The sequence below is a fragment of the Perna viridis genome, chromosome 5, assembly GCF_037379345.1.
Source record: "Perna viridis isolate PV_CMFRI_1.1 ecotype Kerala chromosome 5, ASM3737934v1, whole genome shotgun sequence".
In the NCBI taxonomy this organism is placed as follows: Eukaryota; Metazoa; Mollusca; class Bivalvia; order Mytilida; family Mytilidae; genus Perna; species Perna viridis.
Genome location: NC_142449.1, coordinates 26,645,584 through 26,663,136, shown reverse-complemented (window position 1 = coordinate 26,663,136; position 17,553 = coordinate 26,645,584). Strand labels below are relative to the sequence as shown.

At 32.7% G+C, this 17,553-nt stretch overlaps 1 protein-coding gene across 1 annotated transcript in view; it reads right to left on the bottom strand.

The window, feature by feature from the left end:
* The window catches only part of LOC148616871 (macrophage mannose receptor 1-like), a 114,466-nt gene that overhangs the window by 18,457 nt on the left and 78,456 nt on the right, over positions 1–17,553 (bottom strand). Inside the window, exons 34-38 of the mRNA XM_088584015.1 lie at positions 16,876–16,967; positions 13,322–13,462; positions 10,046–10,162; positions 6,191–6,336; positions 3,950–4,049 (exon numbers count right to left, since the gene is read on the bottom strand). Coding sequence (XP_088440141.1) covers positions 3,950–4,049; positions 6,191–6,336; positions 10,046–10,162; positions 13,322–13,462; positions 16,876–16,967 — 596 coding nt within the window. The remainder of the gene's footprint in view (positions 1–3,949; positions 4,050–6,190; positions 6,337–10,045; positions 10,163–13,321; positions 13,463–16,875; positions 16,968–17,553) is intronic.

Sequence of the window (17,553 nt, the reverse complement as noted above, 5' to 3'; positions counted from 1 at the left end):
TACATTTTGTCTAATCTTAGTACCTGGGGGAGCCCAGCAGGCATGCCTACATCCTAAATCTTAGTGTCGGGGGAGCCCGGCAGATACGTCTACAACCTTACCTTAGTACCTGGGGGGAGCCCAGCAGGCACAACTACATCCTAAATCTTAGTGTCTGGGGGGAAGCCCGGCATGCCTACAACCTACCTTACAGTCCTTGAACTGATCCGCACAACGATTTGACGGATTGATGACCGTTGAGTGATTGATTGCTGATAGATCGATGACCGATGACCGGTGACCAATCTAATCACAGTTTTGTTATGTAAAATGACATAAGATCTGTTTTAAGATTGAAGAAATGTAAAATAAAAGTATAAATTGATGTTTAAATCTATTACATTATGTAAATATGTGTAAAATTAATAAAAGAAAACAACAAAAACCGTAAAGACATTGACCGCTCTGGGGTCATGTGATGCAACCACCATTTCAATGGATAGGTTTGACAGATCGATGACTGACTGGGAACTGATCGGTGATCAATGACCGATCGCAATTTTTGTTGCAGTGATTGGTTCAGGTACTGTAGTACTTGGGGGAGCCCAGCAGGCACGCCTACATCCTAAATCGTAGTGTCTGGGGGGGAGCCTGGCAGACACACGTACAACTTTATCTTAGTACCTGGGGGAGCCCGGCAGGCACACCTATTGATGTTTGGAAGCTGTGGACTAGATATCTGGGGGGAGCCCAGCCGATGCCACAATTGAAAAACTGTAAGGAAGTAAAGATAACCTGGGGGAGCCCTGCAGCTTAATAACATAACAGCATTTGTGCAATCTGAATTGGGGATTATAATTCCAGAAAAATGGAATTGAAAACGCTGAAAACATTAAAATAAATAAATTATGAACAAGTAGCCCCAAAATAAGTGACATGACATTCCAATATTTTTACCATTGCAAACATGCTTATATCATAAATCAGATACTGATAAACAGCAAACAATACATGAATATAGTAACACATAACCAGGTGATGTAGGGGATGAGGGTGGGTCACAGAATTTTGTTTGGGGTCCAGCTGCCTAAGCCTAAAATTTGATGACATCATGCATAGGTCATGTGACTTGTGCATTTCATCTAAAAATAACTGTGAAGTTAGGGGAACCAGAAAGGGGAGAACAAACGTATATAAACCTACATTAAAAATGTTCATTTTACATCAATCTCATATAAGCATCAAAGTAACTCAGACTGATTTCATTCTGTTTCAAAGGAAAGCTTGAAATGCTTTGGTAAAATTGAATTTTATACAAACATAACACGATTTCAAGATTTATGTCCCATACCCTAGGTATGCCTCCTTAAGTCATAATGGCAAACAGAAAGTATTCAAACAAAGAACCTAGAAGGGAAAGATGCGGTACAGTCATCATTTAATGAAGACCATACCTAATATTTCTAGTATATAAATTTTCCTAATTTTTCTCAAAAATGACATTGAATGAACATTCTTCAATAGTTTAATGTAAACAAAAGGCTCCCAGGAGCCTGAATTGCTCACCTGGTAAAAGTTCATCTTTCAAGAGCAATAAATTTAACAAGGAGTTGTCTAACAATTTTGACTTCAAAAGACTTTTGTTGGACTATCATAAGGATCACTTCAGCGATAGAAAGTTTCTTTCTGTCTATTATAGTTTTCAAGATATTGGCTGAAAATCATAAAAAAAAACCAACATTTTTCATCTTTCAAGGGCAATAACTCTTACAAAGAGTCACCTGACAACTGTGATCCCTGAAGACTTTTGAAAGCCTTATAATAAGGGACATTTCAGCTATAGAAATAATTTTGCTAAACCTAATGGTTTTGGAGATATATATATGAAAAACTACTCTCTGACCCCTTTGTTCTATTTTTAGTAAGGCAGCCAAGTTTTTTAACAGATTACAAATCCCCATAACAATTTTATGCACGATACCCAAAGGAACATTTATAGTAAGTTTGGTTCCAATCGGTCAATTGATGTCAGAGGAGAACATTTTTGAAAGAAATAACATTGAAAATAGCAAAAAATGTCAAAAAAGGGCAATAACCTAACAGTTTTGGAGATGTACGTGAAAAACTACTCTCTGATCCCTATATTCTATTTTTAGTAACAGTGGCCATGTTTTTCAATGGATCAATAATCCCCACAACAGTTCTATGCATGATACCCCAAGGAACATTCATACCTAGTTTGGTTTCAATTGGTCAAGTAATGTCAGAGAAGAAGATTTTTGAAAGAAACATTGAAAATTGCAAAAAAAAACATAAAAAACTCCAACACAGCTTCACAAATTTTCATGATAATTTTACCACAGATAGATCTTATCATGCTAAACATTTATATCTGAAACAGAATTGGCTGAACCTAATGGTTTTTGAGATATATGTGAAAAACTACTCTCTGACCCATATGTTCTATTTTTAGTAACTGCGGTCATGTTTTTCGACGAATCAATTTAACTCCCCATGTCAGTTCTATACAGGATACCCCAAGGAACATTCATACCAAGTTTGGTTCTAATTGGTCAAGCAGTTTCAGAGGAGAAGAGTTTTGTATAATTGATGGCAATAGCTCACATGGCCACAGGCCATAAGAGCTAAAAACATAGGTCACCAAACTTGAACTCGAGAGCTTTAATTATGGCAATTTTTTACATTTTATGTGGATTTTACAATACAAGTTTTTATGTAAAAAATTCATTTAAAATATTTTGAACATTTCATTATTACATCATTTAAACACTACTAATTAATTGAAAATATATATGTTCGTATGATTATGCAAGATGTTTGAAAAAAATGCTCAGAGTAATAGGTATTATCTACCTTAAAAGCAATATGCCAAATATCTTAGCATTCCCTCCAATAAAACCTGAGAAATTTGTTACAGAAAATTGTAAAAGACAGACCAACACACAGACTGACAAGGTGACTGCAATATGTCTCCCACTCTAATGAATGGAGACATACCATTATATGTGTTGGTCTAGAAGAGCTGAAATTAGGTCATTTATGGAACATTAAGTGATACCCAGCTATGTAATGGTGAAAAAAGGGGGATGGCAAAATGTTCAAACTGGCATTAATTAAAAGCTACATTTTGGATGTTCCTGAATATTTGCCTTAATCTGTAACCTATATTATATGAAACTAAAATCTGTGAAAATTGAAAAAAAAATCATTTATCCGCTCTCAAGTTATCATCTGGAAACTGTCAGGGACTGATAGATTGGCTAAAAACTGCAAAAAATGTCATTTTCTGCCTTCAAAGGACATTAATCTAACAAAGAGTACATACTCAAATTTGACTTAATGGAGAAAATCTTAGATCTAGTGATTCTGGATCTTAGTATGCTTACAAATACAAGTTTTTACATGTAAGTTATATGTACAATTTCATAAAGATCCATCCACTTATACTCAAGTTATTGTCTGGACAATGACAAAGAAAAAGAGACAGCATGATACAATATTCAACTGCAATTTCTGCAGTTGAATAAAAACTTTTTCCCTTGTTTTAAATTATCAATGCCTGCTGAAACATTTACTAAGGTTAGTTTGTGCCTTCTCAAATTAATTTGTCAATCTGATATATTTATCTAACTTACCATGCAGTCCCATTAATAGTTTGACCTAACCTCTACCCTGCAGTCCTTAACAATAGTTTGATCTGACTTACCCTGCAGTCCCTGACAACAGTTTGATCTGACTTATCCTGCAGTCCCTGACAACAGTTTGATCTGATTTACCCTGCAGTCCAAGACAATAGATTGATTAGCCTTACCTGGAGTCCCTGACAACAGTTTGATCTGATTTACCTTCAGTCCCAGACAACTGTGTGTTCTGACTTACCTTACAGTCACAGACTACAGTTTGATCTAGCTTACCCTTCAGTCCTCAACAATTATCTGATATAACTTACTCTGCAGTCCTTGACACATGAAGTAAAGGGAATGAGAACACCTTTCATCATTCCACTCTCCAAACTTTTCTCTTTCCACAAATATGTCTCCACAATGCTCCTGTAATAGTACGAGAATATATGTTAATGCTTAAAATAAGCAGTATAATTTTACTTTAAAGCTAACTGATTAATTAAATGTGCTTTTTTACACTTTAAGGAGGTAGACCTAGGGTAAGGGACACAACTCTTACAAATCATTGGTACGTTTGTATTTAGCATTTTACATTTATCTCATATAAGCATCAAAGTAACTTAGATTGATTTCATTCTGATTTAAATGAAAGCTGGATAGGCTTTGATGAAATTGAATATGATACAAACATATCACTGATATCAAGAGTTACATCCCTTACCCTAGGTCTACCTCCTTAACTCAACAAAGACACTTATTGAGAGTTATTTAAGTTTATCAACCCTGTTATACATTGCTGAATTAACAAAAGACAAGATACATAGCTTATGCCTGTCTCAGCTGATGAGATTATAAGTTGCCTTAATCCCAATATGGCCTAGTGCGCACATCCACACTTCATAACAAAATGTTTCTAGAAAATACATGAAGTAATCTTACAAGCAGTTTCAAAGATGCATCCCCAAGATTTTCTGCTGTTATGAAATGTTGACTAATGAGAAGTCATTCATCCCTTTCAAATTTTCTAAATAAAAATGGGAGTAAAGTATGCAAATGTACACTCAATACCAAAAATCTGCCCAAACATGAAAGAAAGAGTTCTGTCCAGAAGATCTATGGTTGAGAATGTGAATAGTATTTTGAATCCCATAACTCCTACAAAAATGTTCAAATCATAATGACAATACAGAAGGCACATCAACACTTCATAACAATGAATGGAAGTAATCCAACAAGCAGATTTAAGAGTTCAGAGGAGTTGTGTTCGCAAGGTCTAAAAGTTTGGAAATATGCCAAAAAAATGTCCCATAACAATCCAACAATTTAAAACCAAAATGACATTAAAAGTCTGCATATACTAATTATGGAAGAAATCAGTCCAGCTGTTTCTTTCACAAGAGCTTAAGGACAAAAAGACAGCTGCTATCACCATGTCGTTCCAGGGGACAGTAAACATTTAAGTGTCAGTCTCTGTCAGAATGAGGCAGTGGGTGAAACTTGGAATAAAAACACCATTTTTGAAAGTTTAATTTGACTATTTCCACAATAAGAATCGATAAAAAAGACAATATTAACCATATCATTTTGGTAAATTGAATTATAATTTAATTGAAATGCACTGAAAATGAACATTTCAAGGGCAGATAACTCTGTCAAAACTTCGTTTTCTAACATTCTATTGATATTTTCTGAGCATATACAGTGATGCAGAGATCAAATGATGGTCTTTTGAAGTAAAGGAATTATCTTTCAGTGAAATTATATTGTCAGATCAAGGGTTTTTGATATGTGTGTTTCTGATTTTTCTCATTTTGCCTGATTCTTACAAAAACTTCCACTTAAACCTTTAGGAACTATATTTTCATTCTAAGGTGTACACAGCCTATATCTTAAAGTTGTTGCATTGGAAATTGATAGATACAAAAAAAAAACGTACACCATAAACATATTAATTTTTGTGGTTTCTAATTTTCGCAAATTCTGTCAAGTGAGTATATTTGTGGGTATCAATTTTCGCAGATTCTGTCAAGTGAGTATATTTGTGGGTATCAATTTTCGCGGATTCAAGAAAATGATAAATGTTGTATAGTGTTAAAAATCAATTTCATGTGTACTATTTTTCACGGTTTTCTGTCCACCACGAAAATAGTGAAAATCAGTATGTTTACAGTACTTCAAAATGTGTTGCTCATAACTGCTATTTCATTTTCTGCTATTATTCAATGGACAACACTTCTTGTATCTTACACTGAACATACAAAATATATGGTACTGCCCTTCCTAGGAACCAAGTTGGAAATCTCAAATCATTGAGATGGAAAAACAAAATAAAAGGTCACACAGGTATCCTTTGATAAAGAATGTGAAACAAAGTTTGATCAAATTCCATTCAGCAGTTTTGGAAGAGCTGCGGATTAGAACTGGAGATGGACAAACATCATGATTACTATATACCTACTGCTTTTCAAGAAGGGGTATAAAAATTTATATGGATATTGTGCAATACCATCCTGTGAAAAACAAGTAAATATTTTAAGAAATTTATGATAAATAGTGGTAAAACTTACACGGTAGCCATTGGGTTCTTTCACATTCCAGTTGGTGTAAGTCAACGGAGTTCCATCATCCCAATAATATCGTGAATAACTATGTATGTCAGTGAGACCAATCCAGACTTTTTCCTTCACACTAGAAATCATGCTGGTTATAAACACTGAAAAAAAAAATGCTGAAAAATCATTGTATTCAAATGGTTTCAATGGTGACCAAATCTCAGAGTAAAACCACGGAGATTAAGTTCACGGCCCAAAAGTATAGCATACACAATGAAAAATGCCCAAATCAAACCCCCCTTTTGGACTATAAAATTAGTTCAGTTTAGACAGGAGTTCAGTTTATCAGGATTGAAGCAACATTTGAACTGGCACAGTAAGACTTTGACAAAAATCTGATTAAAATGGGTTTAAGGATTATTCAGGGGCTTCATTTTATACAGAAAAGATACAAATTTTCTATTATTGTTTAAGCAAGCATTTAATAAACAGCGGCGCCACAAGCACATGATATGCCTGTTGTCTTGTAAAAAAATGTACTAAATGTTTTTGGAATAACACAGGGTTGTATAAGATGTCATGCCAGGTATATCCTGACTCATTCCTTATTCTTGCTCATTAGGAAGTTTATATAAGAGACCAACAAATATTGCTAAGAACATGTTTTAATCAATACCAAAATTGAAGCAATAATTCTGATTAAGGGAGAAGACATTTTTGCAATGAAATTTTGCATGTCAATACATAAATTGAAAAAATTCAAAGTTCCATAAAACAGAAAGTTGATAAAAGGCAGAAACAAAAATTGTTACATCATGTTTCAGTGTTCATGGTATAATGTTTCTCTAAAATAAATTCTCCAAACTGGTTCTTTCTATGGGCTATTCCATCAATAGTTCTTAGTGACCCAACCACCCATACGTATTTTTTAAACGATTAATGCACCTCCTCAATCCCCTTATACAGAGCAAAATTTGAAAAAAAAATTTTGACAGAAAACTCTTAGTTACAAAGTCCCGTAACTCAAAAAGTTTTAATCTAATTTTCACCAAAAAGTATACAGACAGTCTGAGAATCATTATAAACAACATTATTAAACTTAAATCGTTTTTTTTTTCTTTTTTTTTTTTAATAGATATGGCATGAAAAAAATAACCACCCCCACCCTACTTAAGTTACAAAGTCCTCCTGCAACTTGCAAAGTTTAAATCAGATTTTCAAAAAGTGAACAAATCGTTTTACTATCGTAAGAAACAACGACACATATATTAAGTTTCAAGAAATATGCAAATCTATTGGCAGAGCACATTAGAAGTACCAAAAAAGTAAGTAGTATGTTAATTTCTTGCTTTTCTCTAAAAGTTGGTTTATATACTTAAGTAGCACTCAAGCTAAGGATCATGCAAAATGTGATTCAGGCTAAAAACCACTAATTCCACTTCCCATAGGCTTCTATGCTAATTTCACAATATTCAATGGCTTCTCTGGACTTTACCTTAACTTTAACCTGCAGAGGACTATATATCAGCATGATTCTACATATGTCAGCTCACAATCCTCAGAATGGCATGTGGGGTTAGCAGACTTGCAGTGCAGTACTGGTCACCGGAAGTGAAGGGTCTATAAATAGCATGGGAAATCCCTGTGTTTTCACAAGATATGGGTATATTTAAAAATCATTATGGAGATTCGGCTTCACATCACAAGAAGCAAAATGCACCTATAAAATGTACAGAAATATTTTTCCTTTCAGAAACTGTTTAAATTTTTTAAATAAGATGAGAACTTTTTTCACAGCACTATGAGGAACAGGGGTAATTTCTGCGTACGTTCCAAATGCTGATTGGTTGAATTGGTGGTCTGTAACCTTCATGGGTAAAAAGCCTACATATTTTTATTTTTTATATTTTGTTTGAAATGTCATACTAAACAGAAATTAACATGTGGTTTTTCATATTACCCGTGCTCTTAGAATATAAAAATTATATAGAATGCACTGTAGATTTCAAAATTAAGGGAGATAACTCTGTAAATGGCACTCAAATACAATAGAATCTACTGGATTTTCAGTGCGGATTATCTCCTAAGAGCAAGCAGATTTGAATGAATTATTACATATTTCATAGTATAGACCCATAAAACAACTTAATTACAAAAATAAAAATATGTAGCCTTTTTTTGGGGTGTATCACATTTTTCAGATTTTGCATGATTCTTACAAAGACTGCTACTTAAAAAAGCAACAAGCATGAGAAATTACAAATCTAAACTTACTTAGAAGTAACATCTGTTCTCATAGTACTACTTCCATAATGGCCCAAAATATAAATATTGTTTCTAAATTTAAATTTTTACCATTTGGTGTAAAGAATGATGTGATTTCTATTTTGTCATCATATTACATTCTCCTCATGCAGGTCCGGGTGTTTAAAAGAATAGGCCTGCAGCAGCGCTAAGCTTGTCATAAAAGGCGACTAAATAGTGCTCAGAAACCTAGCCAGGGGTTAAGCGCTCTGCCCACAGAGCAACTGGGATGTGTGCCCCAGGTGGTGGAATGGGGTACCCCTGGCATGTTACATGCTGGGGTTGTCAGGCTATAATACGGAAAACCTGACCGCAAACCATAGTGGTACACCATGTTGGGAAAGATGCCACATTCCTCATACGTTAAAGAACCCTGCTGTGGTATTCGATAGGAGTAGGAACCTTTGCGCTCCGCCACAGGAGGCTAAATTGCCTGACCTTACCCATCCCCCCTTTTTCTAGTGGCAATCAAAATTTGTCGACCCTGTTGTCCTTGTGACCCATTCTTTTTTTATCATTTCATGTTCATTTTATCATCCTTTTCATGTTCATTGTCTGAATATAGCTGAAATATTGCTGCTCGGACGTTAAACCTCAACAAAAAAACAAACAAACAAATCATATTACATTCAAATATCTTTTCAAATTTCTATTTGACAGCTTAAAAATAAAGCATTAATAGAACATTAAATTAAAACTGTCATATAATGGTTAAAAAAGGGGAATGGCGGAATGTTCAAATTGACTGAACATGAAATCTTAACTATTTCCTACACTATATGTTATACACATATTACCATTACTATTCTCCAAATGTGATTTAAGTAAACCATTTTGAGTAGTTTCTGCAATAATGTAGACCTTGGTTATTTTTGTTATTTTCATTTCACTACTGGGCCAAATAAAGGCCTTACTGACACTCATCCTTTTTCCTGTGACCCCACAATTATTTAGTTTATCAACCCTGTTTGCTGTACCAACAAAAAAAACAATAACTACACATAGCTACATACCTCCTCCCTGAGTACACAGCCAAATGTGCAACATATGATAATCATATGGTGCTCAATTTATATGATAATCATATGGTAATCATATAATAATCATAAGATATTAAACATGATAGTCATATGACAATCATATGACAAACATATGATAATTAATATATGACAGTCAGTTGATATTCATATGATTCTAATATGTTAATTTTGTCTTGAAAACTTATGATAATCATTTGTTTGTTAACAGCACATGATTATCATATGGTGCTTTATTTATATGATAATCATATGAAGCAAACCACAATTCTCTTGTGTGGCACATTTACTTGTGTACATACTTAAATGGCAAATATTCACCTAAATTACAGTAAAGTTCTTGATTTTTACATAGAACAGTAATGTAATAAATAAACCTAGGAAATCACTTCAATATTTTTTCAAACTACAAAAATCAGTCCCTGCAAATAAGGTCATTACATAAAATTGACAAAAATTAAAAAGTTCATAGTACATTTTGTACAAGTATCATCTATTATTACTTAGATAAAGGAGGACAAACTCTTACATTGTTCTTGTTCAGATTCTATGGCAACTAAAGAAAAGGATTTGCCGAATGCTGAACATGATTTTTTGGCACCATTCCATGTTTTCTTTACTTCAAAAACTTTGTAACACTTTGAATCTGAAACAGAAAAAAATCAATAGTAGGATTTTTTTAATGAGACTGTTTAAAGAGTCTTTAAAATAAAACTTTACCACATACATTTAAGGGCTCCAAGGAGCCTGAATTGCTCACTGGGAACAAAAGTTCCATTTTTTGGCCAATTGGAAAACAAAAGTTTATTTTCTACAATATTTCATCTAATAGTTCAATTCCAGTCTGACCTTTGTGGTATACAATATTGTAAAGCAATTTTATAGACATCAATTTGCAGGGAAACACATGGACAAGTCAATACCTGGAAACCAATAGACAAAACTATCTGGCAATTCATGGACAAAACAACAACAGGAAACCCATGAACAAAACAACACTAGGAAACCCATGGACAAACCCAAGGACAAAACAATACCAGGAAACCCATGGACAAAACTACACCAGGAAATCCATGGACAAACCCAGGGACAAAACAACACTAGGAAACCCATGGACAAACCCTGGGATGAAACAATACCAGGAAACCCATGGATGAAATAACACCAGGAAACCCATGGACAAAACAACACCAGGAAATCCATGGACAAACCCAGGGACAAACAACACCAGGAAACCCATGTACAAAACAACACCAGGAAACTCTTGGACAAACTCAGGGACAAAACTTCCTTTAGTGGTTTCCTATCTTGTGAAAATTTTATAAAGATCTACAAACTTACACTTAAAAAAAGAACTAAGTATCTGAGCACAACAATGAAAGATGTACAGCATCAAACAACAACAACAATTTTGTGGCCATATAAAAATTTCTCTTTGATATGGATGGTATATTTTAAGAAACCACAGCGTGTTTGCCTTTATATAACTTAGACCCAATTGAGATTTGTGAGGTTCATTTCATTGATTGAAAATTTCTTTGTATCTATTTATCACGGTTTTCAACATACTGGCTATCAACTACAACAAGACCCTCTCAAAGAGCCTGAGTCGCTCACCTGGCAAAAACCATGCCCTTTTAACTAAGTAAGTAAAGGTATAATGCTTTGTTACCATGTTAGACAAAATATTGCTGAAAAAGAACAAAAATTGATGAATGCTTTAAGTTCAACTAAGTACCTAAGGCACTGTCAAATGTTGGAAATGCATTCAAAGTGTTTTTAGAACCTCTATAAAAAAAAACTGGGCAGGAGTCCCCCCTGCCCTGTTATCCAACTGGGTATGAGGGGGCATTAGGCCACTATACATTAGCTGAAAAAGAACATAAAATGAAGTTAAATCATGGCTATACAACATTTTCATCATCACTTCAACCCAGAAGATCATGTTTACTATATAAACCAAATATCATTGAAATTAAAGCAAATGTATAAATTAGGGGAAAAATGACAGCCAGTTTGAAAATGATTGCCCAGAAATAATTTCAACTAAGAATACCATGTTTCCTCATGAAACCAAAAATCATTGAAATCCAAGCAACTGCTAAAAATGGCCTCAAATTGGCAGCCATTTTGAAAGTTCCACTAAAAAAAAATTTAATACTGCCAGTATTATGCCAAAATATCATGTTTCTCATATGAATAGCTTTCATCTTTCATTCTACTACAGTTAAGGGAAAAATAACAAAAAAGCATTTTGATCCCTATGTTCTATCTTTAGTAATGAAAAATTTTGTGAAGGTTACCCTAAGGAACAACTGTGCCAACTTTTATCAAATTTTGTTACATGATTTCAGAGAAGAAGATTTTCAAGGTTGTAAATGTTTCAGGGGCGATAACTTCTACACTGGGTGACAAATCATTTTGAAAATTGCAGCATAGGTCCGTCTTCTGATGCTAAACAATATTACCTTGTGACCATGTTTTTTAACATTTCAAAAATCAGTTTGTGCATGATACCTTAAGGAACAATTATGCCAACTTAAGTTAAATTTTGAAGAATGGTTTCAGAGAAGATGATTTTCAAAGTTGTACATAGGAAAAACAACAAAAACAATCTGTTCCAGTTTTGATATGTTAAACCCCTAAATTGACTGGAATCAAATTCTAAAATAAAGAGATATACAATGGAAACATGTAATAAAGAGTCTGTGAAAGTTTAGTTTAATTCCTTTCAATGGTGTAGGAGGAGTAATGGATAAGAGATGGGACCATGCTGTGTAATGGAAGGACCAATGACGGATGGAAGGATTGACGGGCACTCCTATCACTATATACCCCACTTCCCAAGTGTGAGGTATAAACAAAAGGCTCCCAGGAGCCTGAATCACTCACCTGGTTAAATTTTGCCATTCAAAGGCAATAAATTTAACAAGATGTTGTCCAACAATTCAAGAGTGACTCAAGAGGACTTTGGTAGGAATATCATTAGGATCATTTCAGCAATTAAAAGTTTTTTCTATCTATCATAGTTTTCATGATATTGACCGAAAACTGTAAAAGAAAAAACGTCATTTTTCACCATTCAAAGGCAACAACTCTTAAAAGGAGTCGTCTGACAACTATTATCCTTAGAGATTTATGTAGGCCTTATAATAAGAATTATTTCAGCAGTTGAAAGAATTTTGCTAAACCTAACGGGTTTGGAGATATAAAATGTGAAAAACTACTGTCTGACCCCTATGTTCTATCTTTGGTAACGGCAGCCATGTTTTTCCGCAGATACTAAATCCCCACATGAGTTCTATGCAGGACACCCCAATGAACAATGATACCAAGTTTGGTTCTAATTGGTCCGGTAGTGTCAGAGAAGATTTTTGATGGAAATAACATTCAAAATAGCACAAAAAAATGTGGAAAAGGGGCAATAATTCCAACATGACTTAAGAGATTAAAACAAAAATTCAACCACTGATTGATCTCATCATGCTGAACACTTTTTATCCATGTAAGAACTTAGCGTAACTAACAGTTTTGGAGATGTACGTGAAAAACTACTGTCTGACCCTTATGTTTTATTTTTAGTAATGACAGCCCTGTTTTTCAATGGATCCAAAATCCCCACATCAGTTCTATGCAAGATACCCCAAAGAACATTCATACCAAATTTGCTTCCAATTGATTAAGTAGTGTCAGAGGAGAAGAGTTTTGAAAAGTTGTTAATGACGGACAACGACGACAGATGCCAAGTAATGGCAATAGCTCACATGGCCTTCCACTAAGTGAGCTAAAAAGACAGTCAACTTACTAAAGGTACTCCTTATAAAGCCTGGCATACACCCTCCTTGGATATTTGGTTCAGGTGTTGTTCCTACATACGCTGTGCTGTTAGACTTCTTGCATATGTAATTTGATACTTTGTAGAAACAACTAATAGTGAACCATCGGGCTTAAATAAAAAAGGATTTAATAAATAAATATGGTTAATAGTTATTTAGTAATCTAAACCTGGTATTTACTGGATCATAAAAACGCCTTGATCTCCACCTAATGTTAATTCAGGGATAGAAAAAGTACAAAGTCTACATGACGCAAAAATAATTCTGCATATCATATTTTGTTACAAAATTCATTTGTATCAGGAAAAGATTGAAGTTCATTTATGCCACAAACAATGTATTAGAATTCAATTTTCTAATAACATAATCAAAGCAAACAACATAATAAACTCCATGGATTAGCTTTGGTCTTCCTTTGATTTAGCTTATTGATGACTGGAGTCATCATGGTATATGTTTTTAAGCACTGTGCAAAGTTTGAATGATATTAGTTGAACAGTTTAGGAGTTACAAATTACACTAGTAAGTATCCCTTAACCATGAACGACAGACTGACTGACAGAGGGAGACAAGAAGCTAATAGACTTACTTAAACCATTGGTGACACCAAAAAAAAATTTTATTTTTTAAGTAGCAGTCTTTACAAAAAATCAGACAGTAGGTGATTCATGCATGTCAAAAACCCACCAAATTCAGTTTTATTTCTTCTTCAGAAACAGTTACTGATCACATAACCAGACTTAGTTTTTCATTTGGTTGATACGCTTTTGAGATAAAAATTATCTAGATTGAACATGAAATTGGCACTTTGCAAGAGTTATTGTTCTTGATTGGTTTCATTTGGTTGATTTTAGAGGTAGACAATTTTATTATTTTCCAAAAAGTGCAGATCTGAATGCAGAAATAATTATTGTTATGTGAAAGTATAGCGTATATAGACTGAAATAGCATTGTTTGTTTGGTGAGTTTTTCTTCACCATGAATCAGTTTTACCATTAGCAGTGTCTGAATTTTATATGGACTTGTACTTAACTCCAAATAAAAAAACATTCATGACATACACAGGAAAAATTACCTAGGGTAAGAGACACAACCAAGGGTCCTGAAATTTTGACAGCCTATACTGGACATTTCATCAAACTCCAGCAGACGTTTGTGTCAGTTTTTTACATGCTCAGATCGAAAATAAACTTTAAAAAATGTTTTTATGTAGTTATTTTAAGATAAATATTGAAAATTGTGTTATTTTATCACATACTCTGTCTTTTACAAAATATCAGAGCAAGTGAACGAGTTCGGTTTCGACCACACGTGGATGTTCTAACATGTAAATAAAACATTGTATCTCATGGACTTTTTCATCACATAGGCAAACAGCAAAAACTTCTGAGTGATGAAAAAAATGTTGATTATTTATAAAAAAAAATTGCGAACACATTTTGTATATTGATTTAAATGGTCTGTTGACTTCTGTGTTAAAACAATCCAATCGATGAATTAATAATAACAAACTACGACTGATTCATAGTTTCAGTTCCATGTGCTTTTGCTACAGTCACAGGTGGCTGCACATCGACTAAAATTGACACACACCTGTCAATTAATTTCCAATAAACAATAAGGAGACTGGTAGACAGGACGTTTATACACTAATAAAACCATGCACACTAAGTAATTTATATGGGTTGACAATTTTTTATGTCTAATATTGGAAAATGGTCATCAGTCATTAGTAAAATTTATCGGTCAATGACTGGCATTTTTTACTGTTTCCACACCCTTGGACACAACTCTTAAAAATCATTGGAATGTTTGTATTCAGCATTTTACATCAATCTCATGGTAAGCATCAAAGTAACTTGGATTGATTTCATTCTGTTTCAAATGAAAGCTTGATAGGCTTTGGTGAAATTCAATATGATACAAGCATATCACTGATTTTAAGTTGTTTCCCTTACCCTAGGTCTACCTCCAGAAAATTACATCTGTTTTCAAATATTTAAAACATATGGAACCAAAAATGTTTAGGACAAAAATTCATGTTTTTTTTTTTGTTTTTTTTTTTTGTGTGGAATGTATGAAAACATGGTTTTTCAAATATCTAAGCAACCATACTCTTTGCATACATAGTACAATTTCATTTGTTGGGAACCAAGTCTTTTGGTTGTGTGGACAAAGTGGAACATGAAATAAAAAATTAAGCAAACAGTAATCTTTGTGGATTAACAAAATATATTTTTCCTCTTACTATGAACGTTAATATCCACAAAAAATAAAAGAAACCAGAGTAATTAGCCAATGTATGTCAGGCCAAAGTGGACAAAAATGAGTGTTTTCTAATATTAAAAAATGATTTTTCAATATTACAAATTTGATTTCTAATATTAAAAAACCCTTTATAATATAAAAAAAATCATTTTTTGACATTAAAAATTCAATTGAATTTCTAATATTTAAAAATCATTTTTTTAATATTAAAAATTGATTTTCTACCAAATCAGTGTCTTCCTTGAATGCCAACATTTTATATGTTACCTCTTTCTTGAATGCAAACAAAAATATTTCAATAGATGTTTATATTATAACAATAGGTGTATTTATAACAATTAAAATATTTTCATGATTTTGTAATATCAAAAAAGTATATATTCTAATATTACAAAATAAGTATTTTATAATATTGAAAAATGATTTTTTAATATCACAAATTTATTTTCTAATATTGCAAATTTGATTTTTAATATCACAAAACCCTTTTTTTAATATTAAAATTCAGTTTGAATTTCTAATATTAAAAAATGATCTTTAATATTAGAACTTGATTTTCTAATGGATTTGTTGTATTCAATTATAATTTTTTAATATTAGGAAACTATTTTGTAATATTAAAAAATGTGACTGATTTTGCAATATGGCAAAGTGGTTCTTTTAATTTCAGAAATTCATTTTTTAATATTACATATTCAATTTGTTATATTACCAAATATGTGATATTTTGTAATATTACTACATCAGGAATTTGCAATATTTGAAAACAAATTTTTAATATAACAAAATGAATTTATAATATTAAAAAAATATTTTCTGATATTAAAAATTATTTTGTAATAAAAAAAAAAGGGTGTTTTCTAATATTAAGAAATGATTTTTAATATTACAAATTCATTTTCTAATATTACAAATTCAATTTGTAATATTACAAAATGTATGATACTTTGTAATATTACTAAATCAGGAATTTATAATAACAAAAAATGAATTTTTAATATTATAAAATGAATTTATAATATTAAAAAAAATTTCCTAATATTAAAAAAAATGATTTTGTAATATTAAAAGTTCGTTTTCTAATATTACAAAATATTGATTTTTGTCCACTTTGGCTTGTCATACAAATGAATTTTATTCATTTATTTTTCACGAAATAATTTGTAAGTCCCAAACACATGTTCTTTACATGCTTTTCATGGTTCTATACATATAAAAATAATATGATGCATTTTATCCTCTGTAGGTAGAATACCTGATTCTCCTGAAATCTGGACACATCTATCTGTGGTACTTCGCCTAGCATCAGTCCAATGTAAAAAGTCTACAGGTGATGAATCTGTCCAACTGAAAATGAAAACCAGAACATCTAAGTGATGCCACCACTCTAAGTACTCCACATTAAACACCTGTAGATTAAACAATTTTAGTGATGCCACCACTCTAAGCACTCCACTTTAAACACCTGTAAATTAAACAATTTTAGTGATGCCACCATACCACCACTCTAAGTACTCCACATTAAACACCTGTAAATTAAACAATTTTAGTGATGCCACCACTCTAAGTACTCCACTTTAAACACCTGTAGATTAAACAATTTTAGTGATGCCACCATACCACCACTCTAAGTACTCCACATTAAACACCTGTAAATTAAACAATTTTAGTGATGCCACCACTCTAAGTACTCCACTTTAAACACCTGTAAATTAAACAATTTAGTGATGCCACCACTCTAAGTACTCCACATTAAACACCTGTAGATTAAACAATTCTACTGATGCCACCACTATAAACACCTGTAGATTAAACAATTCTACTGATGCCGTAGATAAACAATTTAAGTGATGCCACCACTCTAAGCACTCCACTTTAAACACCTGTAAATTAAACAATTTTAGTGATGCCACCACTCCAAGCACTCCACTTT